General features: G+C 32.6%; 5 protein-coding genes across 7 annotated transcripts; 3 read left to right on the forward strand and 2 right to left on the reverse strand.

The window, feature by feature from the left end:
• Positions 1–116: 116 nt before the first annotated feature.
• Positions 117–1,855, reverse strand: LOC114185469 (SMAD/FHA domain-containing protein). Its single transcript, XM_028073203.2, has 2 exons — positions 1,367–1,855; positions 117–1,077 (listed from the first exon to the last, which is right to left on the reverse strand). Exons 1-2 carry the CDS (start codon positions 1,758–1,760, stop codon positions 584–586), a joined length of 888 nt encoding a protein of 295 aa, XP_027929004.1. The 5' UTR covers positions 1,761–1,855; the 3' UTR covers positions 117–583.
• A 346-nt stretch (positions 1,856–2,201) lies between these two features.
• On the forward strand, positions 2,202–5,849 carry GLYR2 (glyoxylate reductase 2). 2 transcript variants are annotated; one of them, XM_028073201.2, is made up of 13 exons: positions 2,202–2,449; positions 2,514–2,595; positions 2,706–2,771; positions 2,931–3,006; positions 3,081–3,136; positions 3,460–3,544; positions 3,714–3,774; positions 4,096–4,148; positions 4,242–4,312; positions 4,413–4,485; positions 4,724–4,828; positions 4,915–5,115; positions 5,635–5,849. In XM_028073201.2, the coding sequence occupies exons 1-12, from the start codon at positions 2,329–2,331 to the stop codon at positions 5,083–5,085; spliced, it is 1,020 nt and encodes a 339-aa protein (XP_027929002.1). In that variant the 5' UTR covers positions 2,202–2,328; the 3' UTR covers positions 5,086–5,115; positions 5,635–5,849. The 2 variants fall into 2 exon arrangements, with proteins under 2 accessions (XP_027929002.1, XP_027929001.1); XM_028073200.2 differs by lacking the exon at positions 5,635–5,849 and having other exon boundaries at positions 4,915–5,237.
• A 264-nt stretch (positions 5,850–6,113) lies between these two features.
• Positions 6,114–9,535, forward strand: LOC114185467 (nucleosome assembly protein 1;2-like). Its single transcript, XM_028073202.2, has 10 exons — positions 6,114–6,603; positions 6,719–6,756; positions 7,491–7,589; positions 7,917–8,009; positions 8,151–8,217; positions 8,298–8,359; positions 8,452–8,633; positions 8,721–8,970; positions 9,060–9,091; positions 9,219–9,535. The coding sequence occupies exons 1-10, from the start codon at positions 6,567–6,569 to the stop codon at positions 9,301–9,303; spliced, it is 945 nt and encodes a 314-aa protein (XP_027929003.1). The 5' UTR covers positions 6,114–6,566; the 3' UTR covers positions 9,304–9,535.
• A 1,444-nt stretch (positions 9,536–10,979) lies between these two features.
• LOC114184787 (nucleosome assembly protein 1;2-like) lies at positions 10,980–13,602 on the forward strand. Its single transcript, XM_085673503.1, has 10 exons — positions 10,980–11,016; positions 11,120–11,157; positions 11,871–11,948; positions 12,139–12,231; positions 12,366–12,440; positions 12,515–12,583; positions 12,676–12,854; positions 12,943–13,126; positions 13,218–13,249; positions 13,362–13,602. Exons 1-10 carry the CDS (start codon positions 10,980–10,982, stop codon positions 13,444–13,446), a joined length of 870 nt encoding a protein of 289 aa, XP_085529629.1. The 3' UTR covers positions 13,447–13,602.
• Positions 13,603–14,706: 1,104 nt separating this feature from the next.
• LOC114183695 (beta-fructofuranosidase, cell wall isozyme-like) lies at positions 14,707–17,770 on the reverse strand. Of its 2 annotated transcripts, none has more exons than XM_028070808.2 (6): positions 17,422–17,770; positions 16,286–17,154; positions 16,021–16,179; positions 15,539–15,774; positions 15,326–15,416; positions 14,707–15,156 (listed from the first exon to the last, which is right to left on the reverse strand). In XM_028070808.2, exons 1-6 carry the CDS (start codon positions 17,606–17,608, stop codon positions 14,977–14,979), a joined length of 1,722 nt encoding a protein of 573 aa, XP_027926609.1. In that variant the 5' UTR covers positions 17,609–17,770; the 3' UTR covers positions 14,707–14,976. The 2 variants fall into 2 exon arrangements, with proteins under 2 accessions (XP_027926609.1, XP_085529199.1); XM_085673073.1 differs by lacking the exon at positions 17,422–17,770 and adding an exon at positions 17,248–17,399.
• Between the last annotated feature and the right edge of the window lie 2,073 nt (positions 17,771–19,843).

Raw genomic sequence — 19,843 nt, forward strand, 5'->3', positions numbered from 1 at the left:
TACTATAAATGTGTGTTTATATGTTTATTTTTTTAATTTTATTTTGACGTGTGACTTTTTAAGTAGTTAAGTGAGTCTACCATTAAATTAAACCCACTAAAATATCATTACCAGTATAAAAACAACTGAAAATTAGTTAATGGATAACCCCATAGATGAGTTCTGATTCTCTTAAATAACAAAACAGGTACAATTCTATAGTACACTAAACTCAAAGGGTGCACTTTTCTTCAACTTCTCATCACAGATTGAAGTAACTTCACAAAGGTTAAGTAATTGTGCTTTGACCAATATCACTACAATTTCAATATACTGAAACAGAAAAAGAAAGAAAATCCAAGAAAACCCCACTGCTGAAGAGAAAATGTGTGTTCAAAACTAAACCTGTGATCCAAATGTTCTTAATCCTTCTTACAGCTTTTGGACATGTACTTGTAATCTGCATCATACATGAATCTGGTTCAGTCACGTTCTGATTGCTTTTGATACCCACTTCCACCTTTTGCTTGAGCGTTGGTGTTGAATTTGGCAATAATCAGTGTCTTCTACAAGGCTCCAATTGCAGTGTTTGAAACTCTTGGCTTTAATCATCATCATCATCATCAAACTCTTCCTCTTCTTCTTCATCTTCCTCCTCCTTATCATCATCATCAGCTTCATCAACAACAATGAACCCACTCAGTGTCTCATCATCTTCATCATCTTCATCTTCTTCTTCTTCTTCTTCTTCATCGGTTGTTGTTTTCTTTCCTTTAGAATTTTTACTAGCTTTGGTGGTATCTTTGTTACCTCCTTTCCTATCTTTTAACCTTGTGGAGTACCTGGGCAACTTCTTTTTCTGCATACTGACAACAACGCCCTTATCATCTTCACTTTCACCAGTCCATTCATCATCTTCATTTACCTTACCCAGTTTTCGTTTTCCCCTCATTCTCCTCCTCTTCTTCTCACTATCATCTTCCTCATCTTCGCTATCCTTTCTAGGTTCCTCAAGGAACCACTCCCAATTCTTCGCATTCCGAATCATCCCCTTAGGATAGTTGTCAAACTCGTGCCCCATCACAAGAAAACCAAACTCTGCATTTTTTTCAAAATCACAACATCGTAGAAGTTTAGTTTCCAATAAAATTTAGTGAAAATTAGAGATTCATTAAAAAAAGATGTTTTCTTTAAAAAATTTCAACCAACAAAACTCGTTGTATTCAGAAGAATGCTTAGGAGAGTGACACAGGACATTACACAACCTTCCACCGAAAAAAAGTATAAACCTTTCAGCACAAGCAACAACCAAATTCACATGGGAAATCGAGCCCGAAAGCAACAAAAATTGAAAGAGGATGTTAAGGACAAGGAAAGGCAGTGATACCTTTGACGGGATCGATTTCCGAAATGTTGATTTCGTCAAGGTTAAGCTGAGGAAGAGGTTGCTTGTTGCTGAGAGTGAAAGAGTACCAGAGAGGTGCGTTGGGAGAGAAACAGAAACGGTCTCCGGGTTGCAAGTGACCCTTCTCAAACTTTCTGAAGAACCGAAGCGTTTCTCCGTCGTACACCCAAAAGGGGTTCTTCCCCATCACTTCGAACGAAACCCTAGCATTATCATCAGCAACGTCTGAGTCTGAACGGTGGAGTTTGAAACACACGTGGCGACGAGAAACTGTCCGGTCGTGGGTGCTGAATCCACAACCTCGTCCAAACACAGTTTTTTCATCATTTACCAGTGCCAATTTGGAACCATCTTCACCCTCTACTTCCACCTCCATGCTTTGATTTTCTTCAGCCCATAAAAATCCCTCCTTTTCTTTATGCTTTCAGTGAACAGTCCAAAATCAAACACATAACAGCTACCATTAGAAAATTCCATGTATACCCTCCATTTCCTTTGTCTCAACTAATCATTTTTCAACAAATCAAATGGAGATATATTTATCAAAATTAAATTGTAATGTGTAAGGATGAAATGAAATTAGTAATCTTTTATCTATAATTACAACTTACAACATGGTATACACTTTCTCATTCCACAATGAATCAGTTTTAGTCATGTAGAAATATAAATGGGTCGATATTCGTTTATTTTTCAACAAAGTATCAATCTTTTCTTGTAATTTTCCTCAAAATAATAATTTTTTTCCGACCAAAATCATGCATTTATTAAAGGATGAAATTATTTCAAAAAACTAATTTTGAAAAATCATGTAAAAGAGTGAAGAGAGAGAGGGTAAAAGGGAAAAAGGAACAATAACTGGCCCTCCCTCTTATCTATAGTGGTAGTGTTGAGAGTGAGCACAGGTGTTGGGTGTGGTGTGGGATAAAGTGCAGTCTCTGCGTATGTTGATGTGTTCCACGTTTTGTTCTTCTATTCCCCATCACTTGAACCTTGCATCCATGATGATCATGAAGCGCTTCTCTGCTCCCATTTCATCGTATGTTTCGCCGAGAGCTCAAGCTAGTAAGTGTTTTATTATCATCGTTTTCCCTTTCAATTTCTAGTGTCCCTACTCATACTGTTTCAGTAACGGAGCCACCGTCGCGGGTTGGTTTTCTGGGCATCGGAATCATGGGCTCCCCAATGGCTCATAATCTCCTTAAAGCTGGGTATGCTACTTTTTCAATGCAGTTTTTTATTTCTGAGTTGTTCTTCACCCTTCATCCCTTTCCTTGATTGTTTTGCATTTTTAATTAATCGGCATTCCTTCTTGTTGTAGGATTGATCTCACTGTTTGGAATAGGACCAAGAGCAAGTGTGACCCTTTAATCAGCCTTGGAGCAAAGTGAGTTCTTTCATTTTCAGATACAGGATTGTAATGACGTACTTGTGTTTCTGTGGCCTGTGGATGGCACTTGCATTTTTTTTAAAAGACTCATAAAGAGAAGAACTAAATTTAAAAATTCGATGTGTGTTTGAGAGCTTGTGTATTTGCTTTCTGCAGATATAAACCCTCTCCTGAGGAAGTAGCAGCATCTTGCGATGTCACCTTTGCCATGCTTGCTGATCCTCAAAGTGCAGTGCGTATAATTTGCTGTAGTTTTTTAGGGATTAGATTATAGTGTCTAAGTTGGTTAACTCTGTTTCACATCAGTTGGATGTTGCTTGTGGGAAGCATGGAGCTGTGAATGGAATTGGTCCAGGGAAAGGGTGATATATTCAAACTCAATTTTAATTTGTTTATTGTATATTGCTTCCATTTGACAGATAATGGCATTTAAAATCAATATTGACTCTTTTCTGCACTGCATACAACTATTCCCCCCTCTTTGACCCCCCTCATTCCTTAATCTTTTCATTGAAATTTTTTTATCCCTAGTTTGATTATAGACTAACCATATTCCATAGTGATCAAGACATTGCATATCTTGGTTCACAGTATACCTGTTTAGTTGTTTACTTATTTAAAATGACAAAAATGAGAGATAGATCTTAATCTTTTGGTTAATAATACCTTATCTATTTTCATTCAGATACGTGGATGTTTCAACTGTTGATGGGGACACTTCTAAATTGATTAGTGAGCGCATAAAATCCACTGGAGCATTATTTTTGGAGGTGCAGTTTTTTCATAGTTTTTAATCTGTACCTATTATCTATGGCACATTCAGGGTGCTATGTAACTGGGATATGTTTGAATGCGTTGCTTGCTTTAGTTGAATAGTTAGATAAAAGATTTTGTAAGTTGTATTGTAACACCTACAATGCCATTTATTTTTACCCACAGGCTCCAGTTTCAGGTTCAAAAAAGCCAGCAGAAGATGGGCAATTGATATTTCTTACAGCAGGTGAATATTACTATTCAACTTCTAATAAATTAATTCAATTTGGCATGGGAAAATTGTTGTTGAAGAGATATTTACTTTTTCACAAGAAGAAAATTCAGGCTGAGATGTGACATGTAAGTTGTAACACCTAGTGCAATACAAGGTAGCTGCAGATATTTAAAACTATAAATTTATAAACAGGTCACATTCTAAAGTTTTTTTGTTTTCCTTTATAGCTCTCATTTGCATAATTAACACTGCATACCATTGTGAATCAGACTCTATTCACACCAGAGTATTGAACACTTACAGAATCTGAGGCATGTATATAATATGTTTCAGGGGACAAAAATCTCTATGATACAGTTGGTTCTCTCTTGGACATCATGGGGAAAGTATACACATCTAATTTTTCATGTAAATAAAGTTCTCTAATCTTTCTGGCAGAACAAATAATAAATTCATGTATGTTTTACACTTCTATGCAGTCTAAATTTTATCTTGGCAATGTTGGAAATGGAGCTGCAATGAAACTCGTTGTTAATATGATCATGGGCAGGTCTTTTGCAATTTATTTGGTGCTTTTTCTGTTACTCATCCTTTTGTACTAATGATTAAGTGACACTATTTCTTTCTACATTTTCCAATGATCTAAATAGTATGATGGCATCCTTTTCTGAAGGCTTACTCCTCAGCGAGAAAGTTGGCCTTGATCCTGATGTACTAGTGCAGGTATTTAGATGACTACACAATTTTCTTTTTCTCAAAAGACAAAGTAAGACTTTTGTTGATTTTTTTCTTCTGAAGTTCACAATATTTCTACCAGTTTATTCCTAATCCTAGGAGAACTATTTGCCCAGAATCTGTCTTCCTTTGATGTTAAGGTTCATCTTCATTGTTGTTTATAAGGAAGTACTGTCATGAGTACTTAAAAAAACTGTTGAGCCTCTATGCAATGGCAATTTTGCAGGTAGTTTCACAGGGTGCCATTAGTGCTCCAATGTACTCAACCAAAGGTCCATCCATGATACAGTCACTTTACCCAACTGCATTCCCCCTAAAGCATCAGCAGAAGGTGTGTGAATGTTGAAATTCCTGTTCATAACTTTGAGACTTGATGATTTATATTTTTGCTCTCTCATCCAAAATTAATGGTGACAGGATCTAAGACTAGCCCTGGGGTTAGCAGAGTCTGTTTCCCAACCCACTCCTATTGCAGCAGCTGCTAATGAGTTATATAAAGTTGCAAAATCCCATGGCCTTAGTGATCAGGACTTTTCAGCTGTCATTGAAGCATTAAAATCCAAATTTCAGCACTCAGAAACCAAGTGACTTTTCAACATGTTGAAGTTCAAAAGTGTAGTAAGTTAGGCAAATTGAATCAAGTATAGACTTTCATTGTGAGGCTTGTCCATTTAAATTCATTCCCCAAATGTATGATATATATTTGAATATTTCCAATGATCTAAATTTTTTTGTTAAAATTGTCTCAATAAATCTCTTAACACATAGCACTCCAACTTCTCACTGAGATTAAAATGTAGTGGCCAAGTAATATGTGTGCTAGTATACATACATACATATATATATATTTGTTATCTGTGTGTATAAAAGTAGGTTTCATTCACTTTAAAATGGTGCAAGACATAAAGTTGAAAACAATATAAGAACCCTGTATAACCTGCACTTCAAACTTCACCTACCTTAGTTTAATAAGACTTGATTCACTGCAAAATATGTCTTCAATCAATGCAGATATTTAGTTCCTTACTTCCTTCATATTGTAATATAAACAAATAAAAAAAAAAACTGATTTGTATTGTTATTTGACTTTATTGATTTTTTTAATATTTACAAAAGAATTAATTTCTTCATTCTCAGGTTTCATGTCCTCCATTAAGTGAGCATGGAGAGAAGACGAGGGAAGAAGAAATAAACACCACCTTCTTATGATAATTAATGGAATACTTCAATATTATTGGAACTTGTTTTAAATGGAATGTTATTTTTTTTTTCACTTAATTTTGAAGACCATGTGATTGATATTATGAGATTAAAAGGATAATTGAAATAAAACAGAGAGTATATTAAGATTATTCTTAACAAGAGTTCATATAATTATTTTAAAAATGATTTTTGTAATGCATTTCCATGAAAAAAAAAAATCACATTCTTTTGATAAATGGACTAAAAAAATCTACAGTTACTTGAAATCTTGTATGTATATTTGTGAGAGGTGTTATCCCAATCAAAATTGTAAAATGAGAGGATAATTTTACTCTCTGGACAAAAATAGAGACTTTTATTCAAATTAAATCAAGATCCAACTTGTATAGATCTATGAATGATTTATATTATAATATGAAGATATGTTTAACTATAAATATTGTCTAAAAGTTATATTAATTTTTTTAATAGAACATTTATTATAAAAAACATGTTATTTTTATCACGTGTTATGTTTATAAGCTGTTATAAAGAATAGGATTATTGAGGTTTTATAATTTAATAAATCGGTATAACAAAAATATTAGCTGTTAGTACCAACTTTCAACTACTTTAACTAGTTTAACTGTTTTGTAACTAAATTTTCTAACTTAAACCAAAATCTAAGTCCTAATTTGAAGGCCAACTTCCACAGCACGTTCTGTGAACTCATTACAAGAGCCAAAAAAACACTTTTCTTTCCCACTGCTTAACCACTTGCAAACAAAAGAAAATGCTATATATACAGAGATTTTAGAAAACATTCATTGTTTTGGTTCGTTCTTTCTTCTTTCTTTGCAGTTTTCCCTAACACTCATTCCTTCACCATGTCAGATAGCTCCAATTCTCTTCCTCACTCCGGCGGTATCTTGAAATTCTTTCCACCCTCTTCCTTCTCTTATAACTGTCTGTTTATTCTACTCTCTTTTTTCTGTTGTTGTTGGAACGTAAATTTATGAACTTTTGAATTTGTGTGCAGTTCCTGCTCCTGATGATGATCGTACTGATACAACGAACGTAAGTTTTACCATGTAATTCTTGCGGGATTCAATATCTACAGGAAATTGTACTAAGGACTTTGGATGATGTATTCTTATATCTATAATACTGTGTGAAAAGTATAATGCATTTAAAAAAATTTACCCACGTCAAGTTTTTAACTAATGTTTCTTAAAATCTTTTGTCTTGGCTCGCCCTTTTTCTTGATCTATATGATAATGTATAAACCTTTATCAACTTTATCTTTTTTGTGTTGTTCTTATTTCGTAGTTGAGCAAGAATTGTGAAGGTAATTATTCAGAAGAAAGAAAGAAAGAAAGAAGCTATCTTTTTACATAACTGTTTCTCTCAAATAATTTCTTTTCGAATAGTTTTCTTTGAATGATAAAAGAAACTTCGTCTACTCGATTACTTTACTAAAATAGTTACGTTTTTATTCAAATCAGGGAGGCTTAACATGTTTTCAAATGTAAAAACAATACTATGATTTCAAAACCATAATCACAGACATGTTAATATCCTGATCTGTCAAGATGTTTTCCTCTTCTTTTTGTGTGCTAATTTCTGTGTTAATATGACCATTTGTCAATAAGAATCTTTAACTTTATACTAGCAAGTCTTGTCTATAGCTATACATGAAAACTTTCCCTACTACATGACTAGTTTATAACTGTTTAAATCTGTTGAAGTGACGAAGTTACAAGAAATAAATCAGGGATTTAGCTATAATCCAGTTGACACTCTTTGTACAGGACGATTCCCAGCTTTCATTTCGGGAGTTTCTGAGGACCTTCATGGACCTATTATTTCCAAATGTCTTGAAACGTGTAGAATATCTCAAAGAACTTCAGGTTTGATGTTTTTGTCATCTACTCAGTTGTGATGTCAAGAATTGAAGTGGTGGAAGTGTCTATCTACTCGAACCACCAAAAGAAATTGGAGACACTTGTTCAATGTTTTGTGCCTTTGTTTTAGATAGAATTGCACCAGTTGTTTTAGTTTTAGATAATGCACCTCTTTGGTTATATTCAATTCCAAAAATCCGTAGCACTAGTTAATATTGATTTGTAGTAAGAGAAAGTCTACTCCCATTTCCTTTTCATATTAGAAGTTTCATTTTATATTGACAAGGCACACAGAAGTGAAGTTCTGAATTCTGATTTTGTTTCAATATGCAGAAACAATTTGATAAGCTGCAGGCTGAGTATTTTGTGGAGCAATCACTGTTGCGAGCTAAATACGAGGAGCTGTATGAGGAATTTTACCAAAAAGTATGTATGTTGCTCGTTATTTGTAAGATATCTTATTGATTTATGAGATTTTGTGCTCAAAGAGGAGGATTTGTACTTTCATGGATTTGATGGAAATAATGATGTTACTGACAGAATCACTCACTCTTTTGTTCATTACAGAGGTATGAGATTGTGAATGGCATCAAAGACGTAGAAAATACAGATGAAGCAGACAAATTCATGGAGGGTAAAGTTGTTTACTTTTGTTTACCATAGTAGCCTTGTGCATTTTCTCCTGATGGTATCTGAACTACCCTTTTAATTCAGTGAAAGGAATACCTAAATTCTGGCTAGCTGTTATGAAGTCTAATGAGAAACTGGGTGAACTGGTAAGGGAATTTATGTTCATATATATTCTACAGTTTCCATTTGTTGAAAAGATTGTAGGATAATTTTGTACTTTTCTTTTCCCTTTTGTTAGATCACTAAAGATGACGAGGGGGCCCTCGAATATCTTAAAGATATAAAGAGCTGTAGAATTGACCATTTTAAAGGCTTCAAGCTGGAGTTTTTCTTTTCTCGTAATCCTTATTTCAAAAACTCTGTGCTAGAAAAAACATATACGATTGACAAGGCTGGACCCGTGTTCATAAAAGCCAAAGGGTAAGAAATATTTGTCAATTTGCAATGCTTGTTTATATCTATGTCTTCATTTTCTGCAGATATATTTTTAACATTTAAACATTGTAGGACGGAGATTGAGTGGCGTCCAAGAAAGTGCCTGACAAGTAAGGTTCTTCGTCTTCAGAAGATGCGAAGGAATAGATCAAAAAATGATAAACCCCTCACAAACACTGTAAAATGCAAAAGTTTCTTCAACTTTTTCAATCCTCCCCTTGTCCATGATGAGGATGATGAGGATGATAATGATGAGAATGATAACGATGAGGATGATAATGATGAGGATGATGCGGATGATAATGATGAGGATGATGTACCTGTAAGTCTCTGATTTTAACTACATATTATCTAATGGAAAGTTATCAAATGATGTTTATTGACCATTGCTTTTGATGCTTTCTTGGATAGATTGAAGAGATCCAGAAGGATTATGAGTTAGGGTAAGTCACTTGAATGATATTTCTTATTCTACTTTTGAATGATATGTTCTGTGGAAGAAAATGTTGATATTTATGTTAGCATTTTTGTGTTATTGAGATTCATTTTCGTTGATGTGTGGAACTGCAGTTGTGTAATTCGGGACCAAATCATTCCTCAGGCTGTGTCATGGTTCGCGGGGAGTTTTACAGACACAACGCTTTTTGTTTTGTGATATAGATGAAGATGAAGAACGTGATGCTATGAAAAGGAACATAATTTGGACACATTCTGCTTCATTCTTGAGCCATAACACTGTTTTCTTGGTGTTTTGCTGTGTATAAATACTGTAGATGTGTGGGGGTTATTTTGGTCATTTTTGCTACTTGGTTTCCCTATTATTGCTTTCTGAGAACATCTCAGCAAAACTCAAATATCATAAATAATCAGTCTTATTCTACTTCTCACTTCTAATCTTTCTATATACGTATTCATTATCTTCTTTTTTTTTTTTTTACTCTAAATATTAATATAATAGTATTATTAATTAAATTATTTAGAAAAAATAGTCAACAATGAAAATAATACATTTTGTAAATATTTAACGTTTAAAATACACACAAAAAGTGAATATTTCATAATATGTTTTGAAAATAACAAATTTCTTGAAAAGAATGACATAGACTTTACTTACTAACTCCATTTTTAAGAAGAAAAACCAAAATAACATTTATATGTTATTTACTTTTTAATATTTTTGATCAAACTAATGCGAAGTGATTTTTAGTTGATTTATCGTTTTCTTTAAACCATCCAGCACACAAAAAATAACGAAGAAATCAATCAAACTAAAACATATTTATCTTTACATTTTACTGATAAGTTTCTTCTCTCACCTTTTCCTAGTTGGGATAATTGTATTTTTTTTATTTGAAATAATTAGCTTATAAAATTCGTAGACACCAATACAATATATAACATTTGAATAAATTAAATAATTTTTTCATTGTTTCAAAAAAGAATCATTTTTATTATTAAAAATCTATTTTTGATTAGTTATTGAAAATACTTTCTTAGTTGGCATAAGAAGATATTCAGTTTAACTTAGCTTTTAGATTTGATTTCATATATTCTTAAATATTTTTAAAAACTTTTGTTATTATAATAAATAATTGTATTACAAAAGGGTTTGTGCATAATTTTCTCTCCAACCGTTTTTTCTATTAATATGAAGTGTTATTACATTCATATTATTTCAATTATATTTCTGCTTGTGTTAAAGTGTTTTCCTTAATTTGATTATCTAGACATTACATGACTGCAATTAAATGGACTAAAAAAAAACTATAGTTGCTTGAAATCTTAATTGTATATTTGTGAAAGGTGTTATCCCAATCAAAAAAATTGTCTAATGAGAGGATAATTTTATACTCACTGGACAAAAATAGAGTCGTTTATTCAAATTAAATCAAAATAGAGTCTATGAATATTTTACATTATAATATGAAGATAAGTTTAACTATAAATATTGTCGAAGCTATATTAATTTTTTTTTCAATAAAACATTTATTACATGTTATTTTTATCACGTGTTTATAAGCTGTTTTAACGAATAGGATTATAGAGGCTTTATAATTTAATAGATTGGTATAACGAAAATATTAGCTGTTACTACTTACTTTCAACTACTTTAACTGTTTTGTAACTAAATTTTCTAATTTAAACCAGAATCTAAGTCCAACTTCCACAGCACGTTCTTTGAACTCATTACAAGAGACAAAAAACACTTTTGCTTAACCGCTTGCAAACAAAAGAAAAGGCTATATATACAGAGATTTTACAAAATATTCATTGTTTTGGTTCTTTCTCTCTTCTTTCTTTCCAGTTTTCTCTAACACTCATTCCTTCACCATGTCCGATGGCTCCCATTCTCCTTCTCACTCCGACGGTATCTTGAATTCCACCCTCTTCTTTCTCTTACATATAACTGTCTGATTCTCTTTTTTCTGTTGTTGGAACGTAAATTTCTGAACTTTTGAATTTGTATGCAGTTCTTACTCCTGATGATGAAAGTACTGATACAATGAGCGTAAGTTTTACATGTATTCTTGTATCTATAATACTGTGTGAAATGTATAATGCATTTAAAAAATTTACCCACGTCAAGTTTTTAACTAATGTTTCTTGAAATCTTTTGTCTTCTCTCACCCTTTTTCTTGATCTGTATGATAATACATAAACCTTTATCAACTTAAGCTTTTTGGTGTTGTTCTTATGTCGTAGTTGAGCAAGAATTTGTGAAGGTAATTAAGAAGAAAGAAAGAAAGGAAGAAAGAAAGAAAGAAGCTATCTTTTTACATAACTATTTCTGTCAAATAATTTCTTTCAAATAGTTTTCTTTGAATGATAAAAGAAAATTTGTCTACAATTGCCCTTTTTGACGATGGAAAAGAAACTCGATTACTTTACTAAAACAGTTACCTTTTTTCACATCTGGGAGGCTGAACATGTTTTCTAGTGTAAGAAAAAAAAAACTATTATGAATTCAAAACGATAATCACAGACATGTTAATATTCTGATCTCTCAATGTGTTTTCCTCTTCTTTTTGTGTGCTAATTTTTTGTGTTAATATGACCAGTTTTTGATAAGAATCTTTAACTTTATACAAGCAAGCTTTGTATATACATGAAAACTTTGCCTAATACATGACTAGTTTATAACTGTTTAAATCTGTTGAAATGAAGAATTACGAGAAATAAATCAGGGATTTAGCTATAATTCAGTTGACACTCTTTGTACAGGACAATCCCCAGCTCTCGCCTGAGCAGTCTGTCTCGCCAAAAGTTGCGAAACGTGTGGAATTTCTCGAAGAACTTCAGGTTTGATGTTTTTGTCATCTATTCAGTTGTTTGTGCCTTTGTTTTAGATAGAATTGCACCAGTCGTTTTAGTTTTAGATAATGTACCTCTTTGCTTATATTCAATTCCTCTTCATATTAGGAATTTCAATTTATATTGAGAAGGGACACAGAAGTGAAGTTCTGAATTCTGATTTTGTTTGAATATGCAGAAAGAATTTGAAGCGGTGCAGGCTGAGTTTTTTGAGGAGCGATCACAGTTGATGGCTAAATACGAGAAGCTTTATGAGCCAATTTTCAACAAAGTATGTGTGTTGCTCGTAAGATATCTTGTTGATTTATGAGATTTTGTGCTAAAAGAGGAGGACTTGTTCTTTCTATGGATTTGATGGAATCATGATCTTACTGACAGAATCACTCACCCTTTTGTTCATTACAGAGGTATGAGATTGTGAATGGTATCAAAGACGTAGAAGATACAGATGAAGCAGACCAAGTCACGGAGGGTAAAGTTGTTTACTTTTGTTTACCATAGTAGCCTTGTGCATTTTCTCCTCATGGTATCTGAATTACCCTTTTAATTCAGAGAATTCAGAGAAAGGAATACCTAAATTCTGGTTAACTGCTATGAAGGCCAATGAGAAACTGGCTGAACTGGTAAGGGAAATTATGTTCATATATATTCTACAGTTTCCATTTGTTGAAAAGATTGTAGGTTAATTATGTATTTTTCTTTTCCCTTTTGTTAGATAACTGAAGATGATGAGGGGGCCCTCCAATATCTTGAAGATATAAAGTGTAGACTTGAGGATTCTAAAGCCTTCAAGCTGGGGTTTTTCTTTTCTGCTAATCCTTATTTCAGAAACTCTGTGCTAGAAAAAACATATATGGTTGACAAGGTTGGGTCTGTGTCAGTAAAAGCCGAAGGGTAAGAAATATTTGTCAATTTGCAAGTGTTTGTTTATATCTATGTTTTCATTTGCTGCAGATATATTTTTAATATTTAAACATTGTAGGACGGAGATTGAGTGGCTTCCAGGAAAGTGCCTGACAGTTAAGGTTCTTCAGATGATGCCAAGGAAAAGATCAAGCAGTGATATCGATAATAAGCCCCTCACAAACACAGAAAAATGCGAAAGTTTCTTCAACTTTTTCAATCCTCCCCTTGTCCAGGATGAGGATGATGAGGATGATGCACCTGTAAGTCTCTGATTTTAACTATCTATTATCTAATGGAAAGTTATCAGATGATGTTTATTGACCATTGCTTTTTTGATGCTTTCTTGGATAGATTGAAGAGATCCAGAAGGATTATGAGTTAGGGTAAGTCACTTGAATGATATTTCTTATTCTACTCCTGTGGAAGAAAATGTTGATATTTATGTTAGCATTTTTGTGTTATTGAGATTCATTTCGTTCATGTGTGGAACTGCAGTTGTGTGATTCGGGACCAAATCATTCCTCAGGCTGTGTCATGGTTCAAGGGGGAGTGTACAGACGCAGATTTTTTTGATTTGTGATATAGATAAAGATGAAGAAGGTGATGCTATGAAAAGGAACATAATTTGGACATATTCTGCTTCATTCTTGAACCACATTACTGTTTTGTGATATAACACTGTTTTGTTGGTGTAAAGTGCAGATTGTTGTTTTGCTGTGTATAAATACTGTAGATATGTTGGGGTTATTTCGGTCATTTTCGCTACTTGGATTTCCCTATTATTTCCTCCTTGAGAACTTTTAACAAAACTCAAAAATCATAATCAGTCTTGTTCAACTTCTAATATTTTTATATAAATATTAATTATCTTCTTTTTTTAATTTCACTCTAAATATTAATAAAATAGTATTATTAATTAAATTATTTAGAAAAAATAGTCAAAAATGAAAATAATATATTTTATGACTTTTTAGCGTTCAAAATACACACAAAAAGTGAGTATTTCATAATATGTTTTGAAAATATCAAATTTCTTGAAAACAATGACATTTACTTTACTTTCTCTATTTTTAAGAAAAAACCAAAATAACATTTCGATGTTATTTTATTTTTATATTTTTCATTAAACTAATGCGAAATGATTTTTAGTTGACTTATCGTTTTTTTATTTTATAAACCATCCAGCACACAAAAAATAACGAAGAAATCAATCGAACGAAAAACCTATTTATCTTTACATTTTACTGATAAGTTTCCTAGTTAAGATAATTGTATTTTATTTTATTTGAAATTAGTTTATAAAATTTTTAGACACAAATACAAATAATACTTGAATAACTAAAGTGATTTTTTCAGTGTTTCAAAAGAAAAATATTTTTTTATTATTAAAAATCTATTTTGGTTAGTTATTGAAAATATTTTTTTAGTTGGCGTAAGAAAATATTCATTTAGATTTGATTTCATATATTCTTAAAAAGAATTTAATCTTTTTTATTATAATAAATAATTGTATTACAAAAGGGTTTGTGCATAATTTTCTCTCCCACAGTTTTTTCTATTTTCCACCTTCATATTATTTCAATTATATTTCTGCTTATGTTAAAGTGCTTTCCTTAATTTGATTATTTAGACAGCACATGATTAAAAGACATGTATTTGTTAAATCATGTAATTGAAAGCTTTTTTATCCACAATTACAACTTGTAAATAAACTAGTTTCTTTGATCTCTCTTTCTCGTTATTTTTCCTACTAAACCAACTTTATGTTACAGTCATGACTTAAAAGTTGATATATATAAATATTAAAAATAAAAGGAGTACTTAATAGACATGTAGGGTGTGTTTGTAAACACAATACATTTTTTTTTTCTATATCATTCTTGTTAAATACTGTAAGAGACTAAGAACACAGTATTTGTTATATAGTACAGTAATGAAACCGCAAACACTGATAAAATAACACAGATATTAAACGATGATTTTGAATTTCCTACTGGGTCATGTGTGTTTGTTTTAAAAACACACTTTCTAGTTCCTGTTTAAGTGAAAGTTCCTCGTACGAAATGAATTGACTTTTGAATGGAATATAGAACTGTTATAAACACACTTTCTAGTTGATTTTTGCCTTCTTCATGCTCCAAGCACTCAACTTTGTGATCTTGACAGAGGCAGTTCCATTGTTGAAAGCATATAACTGTGCCTTCTCATTGATTGCTATCGTGGGATACACTCTTGCTGTGATGCATGCCCTTCCTTCTCCTTCGAAACTTTCTACCACCGAGTGATCAATCTGTGAATGTGAAAAATAAATCTCAGTTAGTTTACTGTTTCAAATCTCAACAACCAACACATGAATCATTTGCTCTTATGATTGAAGAAAATCTAACCCACAAACTTGCTTTTCACAATAACTTTGTGTGTATGGTTTCCTGAAAGGAAATATTACATCATCGACTTACCAAAGTTCTTAGAGAGAGCTTCTCGCGAAGAGGGTCCACGTCCACAAAAGTTCCATAGGTTGTCTTGTCGTTATCGTTATTCAAGGAAGACCTGTCAAAGTATTAAATAAGAGAGAGAGGTTTTGGAGTATCTCAAGTTTGACAAGTAACAAAGTTTGATATAAAAGAGAGAAAAAAATTGCACATGGAAAGCGACAGAGGACAAGGACAAACCTGCTTTGGTCGCTGCACATGAGAACCAAATTTTTATTTTGGTATCTAAATATTCTAAAGAACACTGCTGTGTACTCTTGCAAGCCACGAGAAGCAAAAACTAACAAACCAAAGGGTCCCAAACCACCTTTTACGATTGCACCCTTTCGACCACACAGAATTTGAGGATCTTCCAAATGGTCCAATACTTCGGCCTTTCCAAACTCATTTACTTCAAATGAAATTTCAACATCAGCCTGCCATAAAATAACCAGTTAGAACACCCACTTTCATACACATGATAATCTTAACTGTTCATCTATATTATCAGTAATTTTGCCTTTATTCTGCTATAGTAACCAGAATGCGACTTACGTATCACTCTCGCGTATTATAGGCATGGATTTGGACCAATATAAAGGCAAGATAATTAAGATATTTCAGCAGATACAGTAATAGTATATTTGTCTGAAAAGATTGTTCTAACATGTAGTAAAAAATACCTGTGCTGCAGTAACACCAGTCACTTGAATAGTTTCACCACCATTGACCACTCTGGAGGGCCAGTGAACAGGTTTCACACGCAAGCTTTCGATTTCAACAACCGGCCATTGCACCAACTGTTTCCCCGATTTATGAAGCCAAATGGTCCTTGGAATAGTCTGCAAATATATATATTCAAATATTTGGATCAATAAACCAATCTAGTTAACCATAGAATCTAGTTTAAAAATATGATAACAAACGAAGAAACTGAGTCCAACTTACATGGATTCCGGACCATCCTTTCTCGATATCATCAGCAACACTTGAGGATTCGTTAACCCAACCGAACAAGACCCTTCTGTTCTTTCCATCTTCAAAAATGGTTTTCGAGGCATAATATTTTCCATAGTCGTGTCTTAAAACGGGTTTGGTACTCTCAAATCCGCTATCCGGAGTGAAGATATCCTTGGCAGAGTCATAACTCCCAATCAGATAATGATCATGTTTGGTATCATCCAAGCTAACCTTGAGAACATGCCTAACATGATCACCATTCACCGAAGTGTCAAGGCCTGTAGTCAATGGACTCTTATTCAGAACTGGGTAGAAATCAGGGCACTCCCACATTCCAGTGCCTTCTGATGAATGAAGAGGGTGTTCTGCTTGGACCCAATTCACAAAGTTTTTGCTTTTGTACAAAATTGCCATGCCCCTTCTGTGTACTTTGCTTCCAATCAGCACCCTCCAGTACCCATCTTTGCCTTTCCAAGCAGTGGTGGGGTCCCTGAAGGAGCTAGAATTTATCTGGTTAGCTTGAGTTGGAGCCATTAGAGGATTCTTGGGTGACTTAACCCATTCCCTGAGAAAAGGGTCAGAGAAGTTTTTGGGTATGGCCAAGTTTTGAACTTGGTGATTGTTAGGGTCAATTCCTGTGTATAAAATGGCTGGTTTGCCCCCAGGAAGGGTAGTTGCTGAGCCTGACCAACAACCGTTGATATCAGACTGCTGAGAAGGGTAGATTGCATGATCTAGTGGAGTCCAATTAACAAGATCCTTTGATACTGAGTGGGCCCACACTATGTTTCCCCAAACAGCACCTTTTGGATTGTATTGATAGAACAGATGGTAAAGTCCTTTGTACCTCATTGGTGCTGCACAAAAACCCACATATCTTTAGCCAACAAAAAACATCATGCATGTTTTATACATATAAACAAAGGTGTGACAGAAAGAATAAAACTAACCATTAGGATCTGCAGAATATCCCCAGCATAGCATCAAATGACAAAAAAAGGAGAAGCAAAATGAAAAGTATAGTTAGATATATATATATATATATATATATATATATATATATATGTAAAACATTCACCATAAGAGTATTTAAGACTGTTTCATGGTGTAGGATTATACTGTACCATTTATCCAATTCTTGGGAGGTTGAAAATGATAAGCAGTTCTGTAAGGTTGATGATCAGAGGAGTGATCATGAGAAGAAAGAGTTTGAAGATTTCTGTAAACATGGTGGGTGGCTTCAGTGGGAAGAACACCATTGCCATAGACGAGAAAGATTATAGCAGAGAAGAAAATTGCAGAGATGGCCATGGTGAAGTGAGATGCGGGGAACTTGTGCCTCGTGTATCTACTTATATAGATTCGGATCTTCTGCAATTTGGTAAACAGTGTTGCAGTTTGACTTTTAAAAATGTATGGTCTTCAAACAAAACATTGACAGTTGTACAAAACTATATATTATCCTTTATGAACACAGATAAAATAAACTGAAAACGAGTCAGAAAGACTTTTGAACTGAACTGCATCATCATCTGGTTCCTATTTGGTTGGAAAAATCTGCTGGCTATTGTTGAAATTATTGCAAATGGGATATGACAGGAATCAAAGAAATGTGTAGTTTTCTAAATAAATATTTGGAAAGAAATTTCAAAGATCACGTCAGAGAGAAGCATTTCTAGGAAAAAAAGTGTCTTGATTTTTAGGTTTATTGGTAGTAAATTAATGCTGCAAGTCAACTAAAAGAAGGTGCAGTTTTTTTATATCCATTTCCATTGAAGAGTATGATTCTGTTCTGTGTCGTTAGATTCAGAGAGTCAATAAAATACAATTACACTGTTACTTTTCTTTCTATTGACTCCCGAGAGTTAGTTCGCAACTTGCTCACGTCTATTTTATTGTTTTTAAATTAATAATCATTTCACCGACGAAACAAATTAAACGAATGAAAATAATATAAAAAAAGAGAAAAACAAAAGGATAAAAAAATTATATGAAATGTTTTTTTCTTCAAATAAAAAAAAAGAGAGAAAAATATTATCCTTAAATTTTACTTTAATGGTATATGTCACCTCAAGTTCTTAAATATATCTTTTAGATCATACTGAATTTTTGTATAATATGAGAAAAAAATAAAATACGAACATTTTTTAATATTTTGGAGGTTGTGAGAGTTAATTTTAAATAACTCACTCTTCACATAAATTATCTTATTTTTCATTTTAGTGTGAGATCTTGTAAATAATAATTCTTTATTAAAGATTTACCACTAAATATAGTTTTGATTTTTTTTATACGTATGTATATATGATGATTTTTTTCATTTGTATATTTAATTATTTGGAATGTTATCAATCTTAATCAGCCCATCTAGTTAAAATGATATTTTTTTACAGTGGCAATATTATTGCGATGAGTAGAGTCGTCAAAATGGATAATCTGGTCTCATCCGATTCGATCCATTGCTGGTTAATCATTTAGTGAGTTAATCCAATCTGACTCACTTATTAGCGAGCCGAAAAAATTTGAACATGACCCAATCTACTACAGGTTGGTGGGTTAAATGGATTCGTTCACAAACTCACTTAATTAAAAAGAATATAATTTTTTATTTTTTTCAATTAAAACTAAATTCTAATTTTAATTAAAATCTAAACAAACTTTAATATAATCCAAATCCAAACCAAAATCACAAAAATACAAATTGTATATGTTGGCTAAAAACAACAACCAAACCCAAATGTAAAGTTCAACTTAACAAAAAATATTTATGTAACTCTTTATTTGTGGGTTGGTGAGTCAATCCGACTCACCACGAATTCAATCCGGGTAAGCCAGATTCTAGGTGGATAGGATCAAAAATCAATCCGTATTGAAATTTATAAAATATTTTCAACCCAACCTGACCGAACCCATGGTAAACCGAATTGACTCACGGATTTCGATCCATATTATTTTAAACATTTTTGTTCGTGATATTTAATGATAATCCAGCAACTTGAAAAAAAATGTAACTTATCCAGAAAACATGGTTTGCACCTATCGTAGGATTAAAAGGGATAGGAACACATGAAATTCAACTGGGTTGTATATTTAAACCTGATGAGGATAATTTGAATCTTCTTTTTTTTCATCAATTGCTCGTGCTTAATCACTTTTGACATTACCTAAAACTGTGGGGAATTGAGGATGTCCACCTCAGAATGATGCTGTGCTTATCTACAATAGCTAGACAAACTGATTTGGTTGCCTACTTTTTGTTTGGACCATAACTTTGAAGTTTTTCTTCAATCCATCTATATCCATTTCAACATTCATATTTCGTTTCTCGTGATTGCATTCAAATTCCTTCAAAAGTAAAGCCTTCGCTCAAAATTTAGATCAAATTCACCTTTACAAACTAGTGGAGTAGGTTAGTTCATTTTTGTTTAAACAATTATAAATTTATTTATGCTTGGAGTTTAACCAAAAAATCTCTAATCTAAATGTGTCTTAAATACAAATGAGAAAGTTAAACAATTTTTAATTAGAGTTTATAAAATTATTTTA

This window comes from Vigna unguiculata, chromosome 5 (assembly GCF_037176805.1).
Source record: "Vigna unguiculata cultivar grain cowpea cultivar isolate G323 ecotype 2 chromosome 5, ASM3717680v1, whole genome shotgun sequence".
Taxonomy (NCBI): Eukaryota; Viridiplantae; Streptophyta; class Magnoliopsida; order Fabales; family Fabaceae; genus Vigna; species Vigna unguiculata.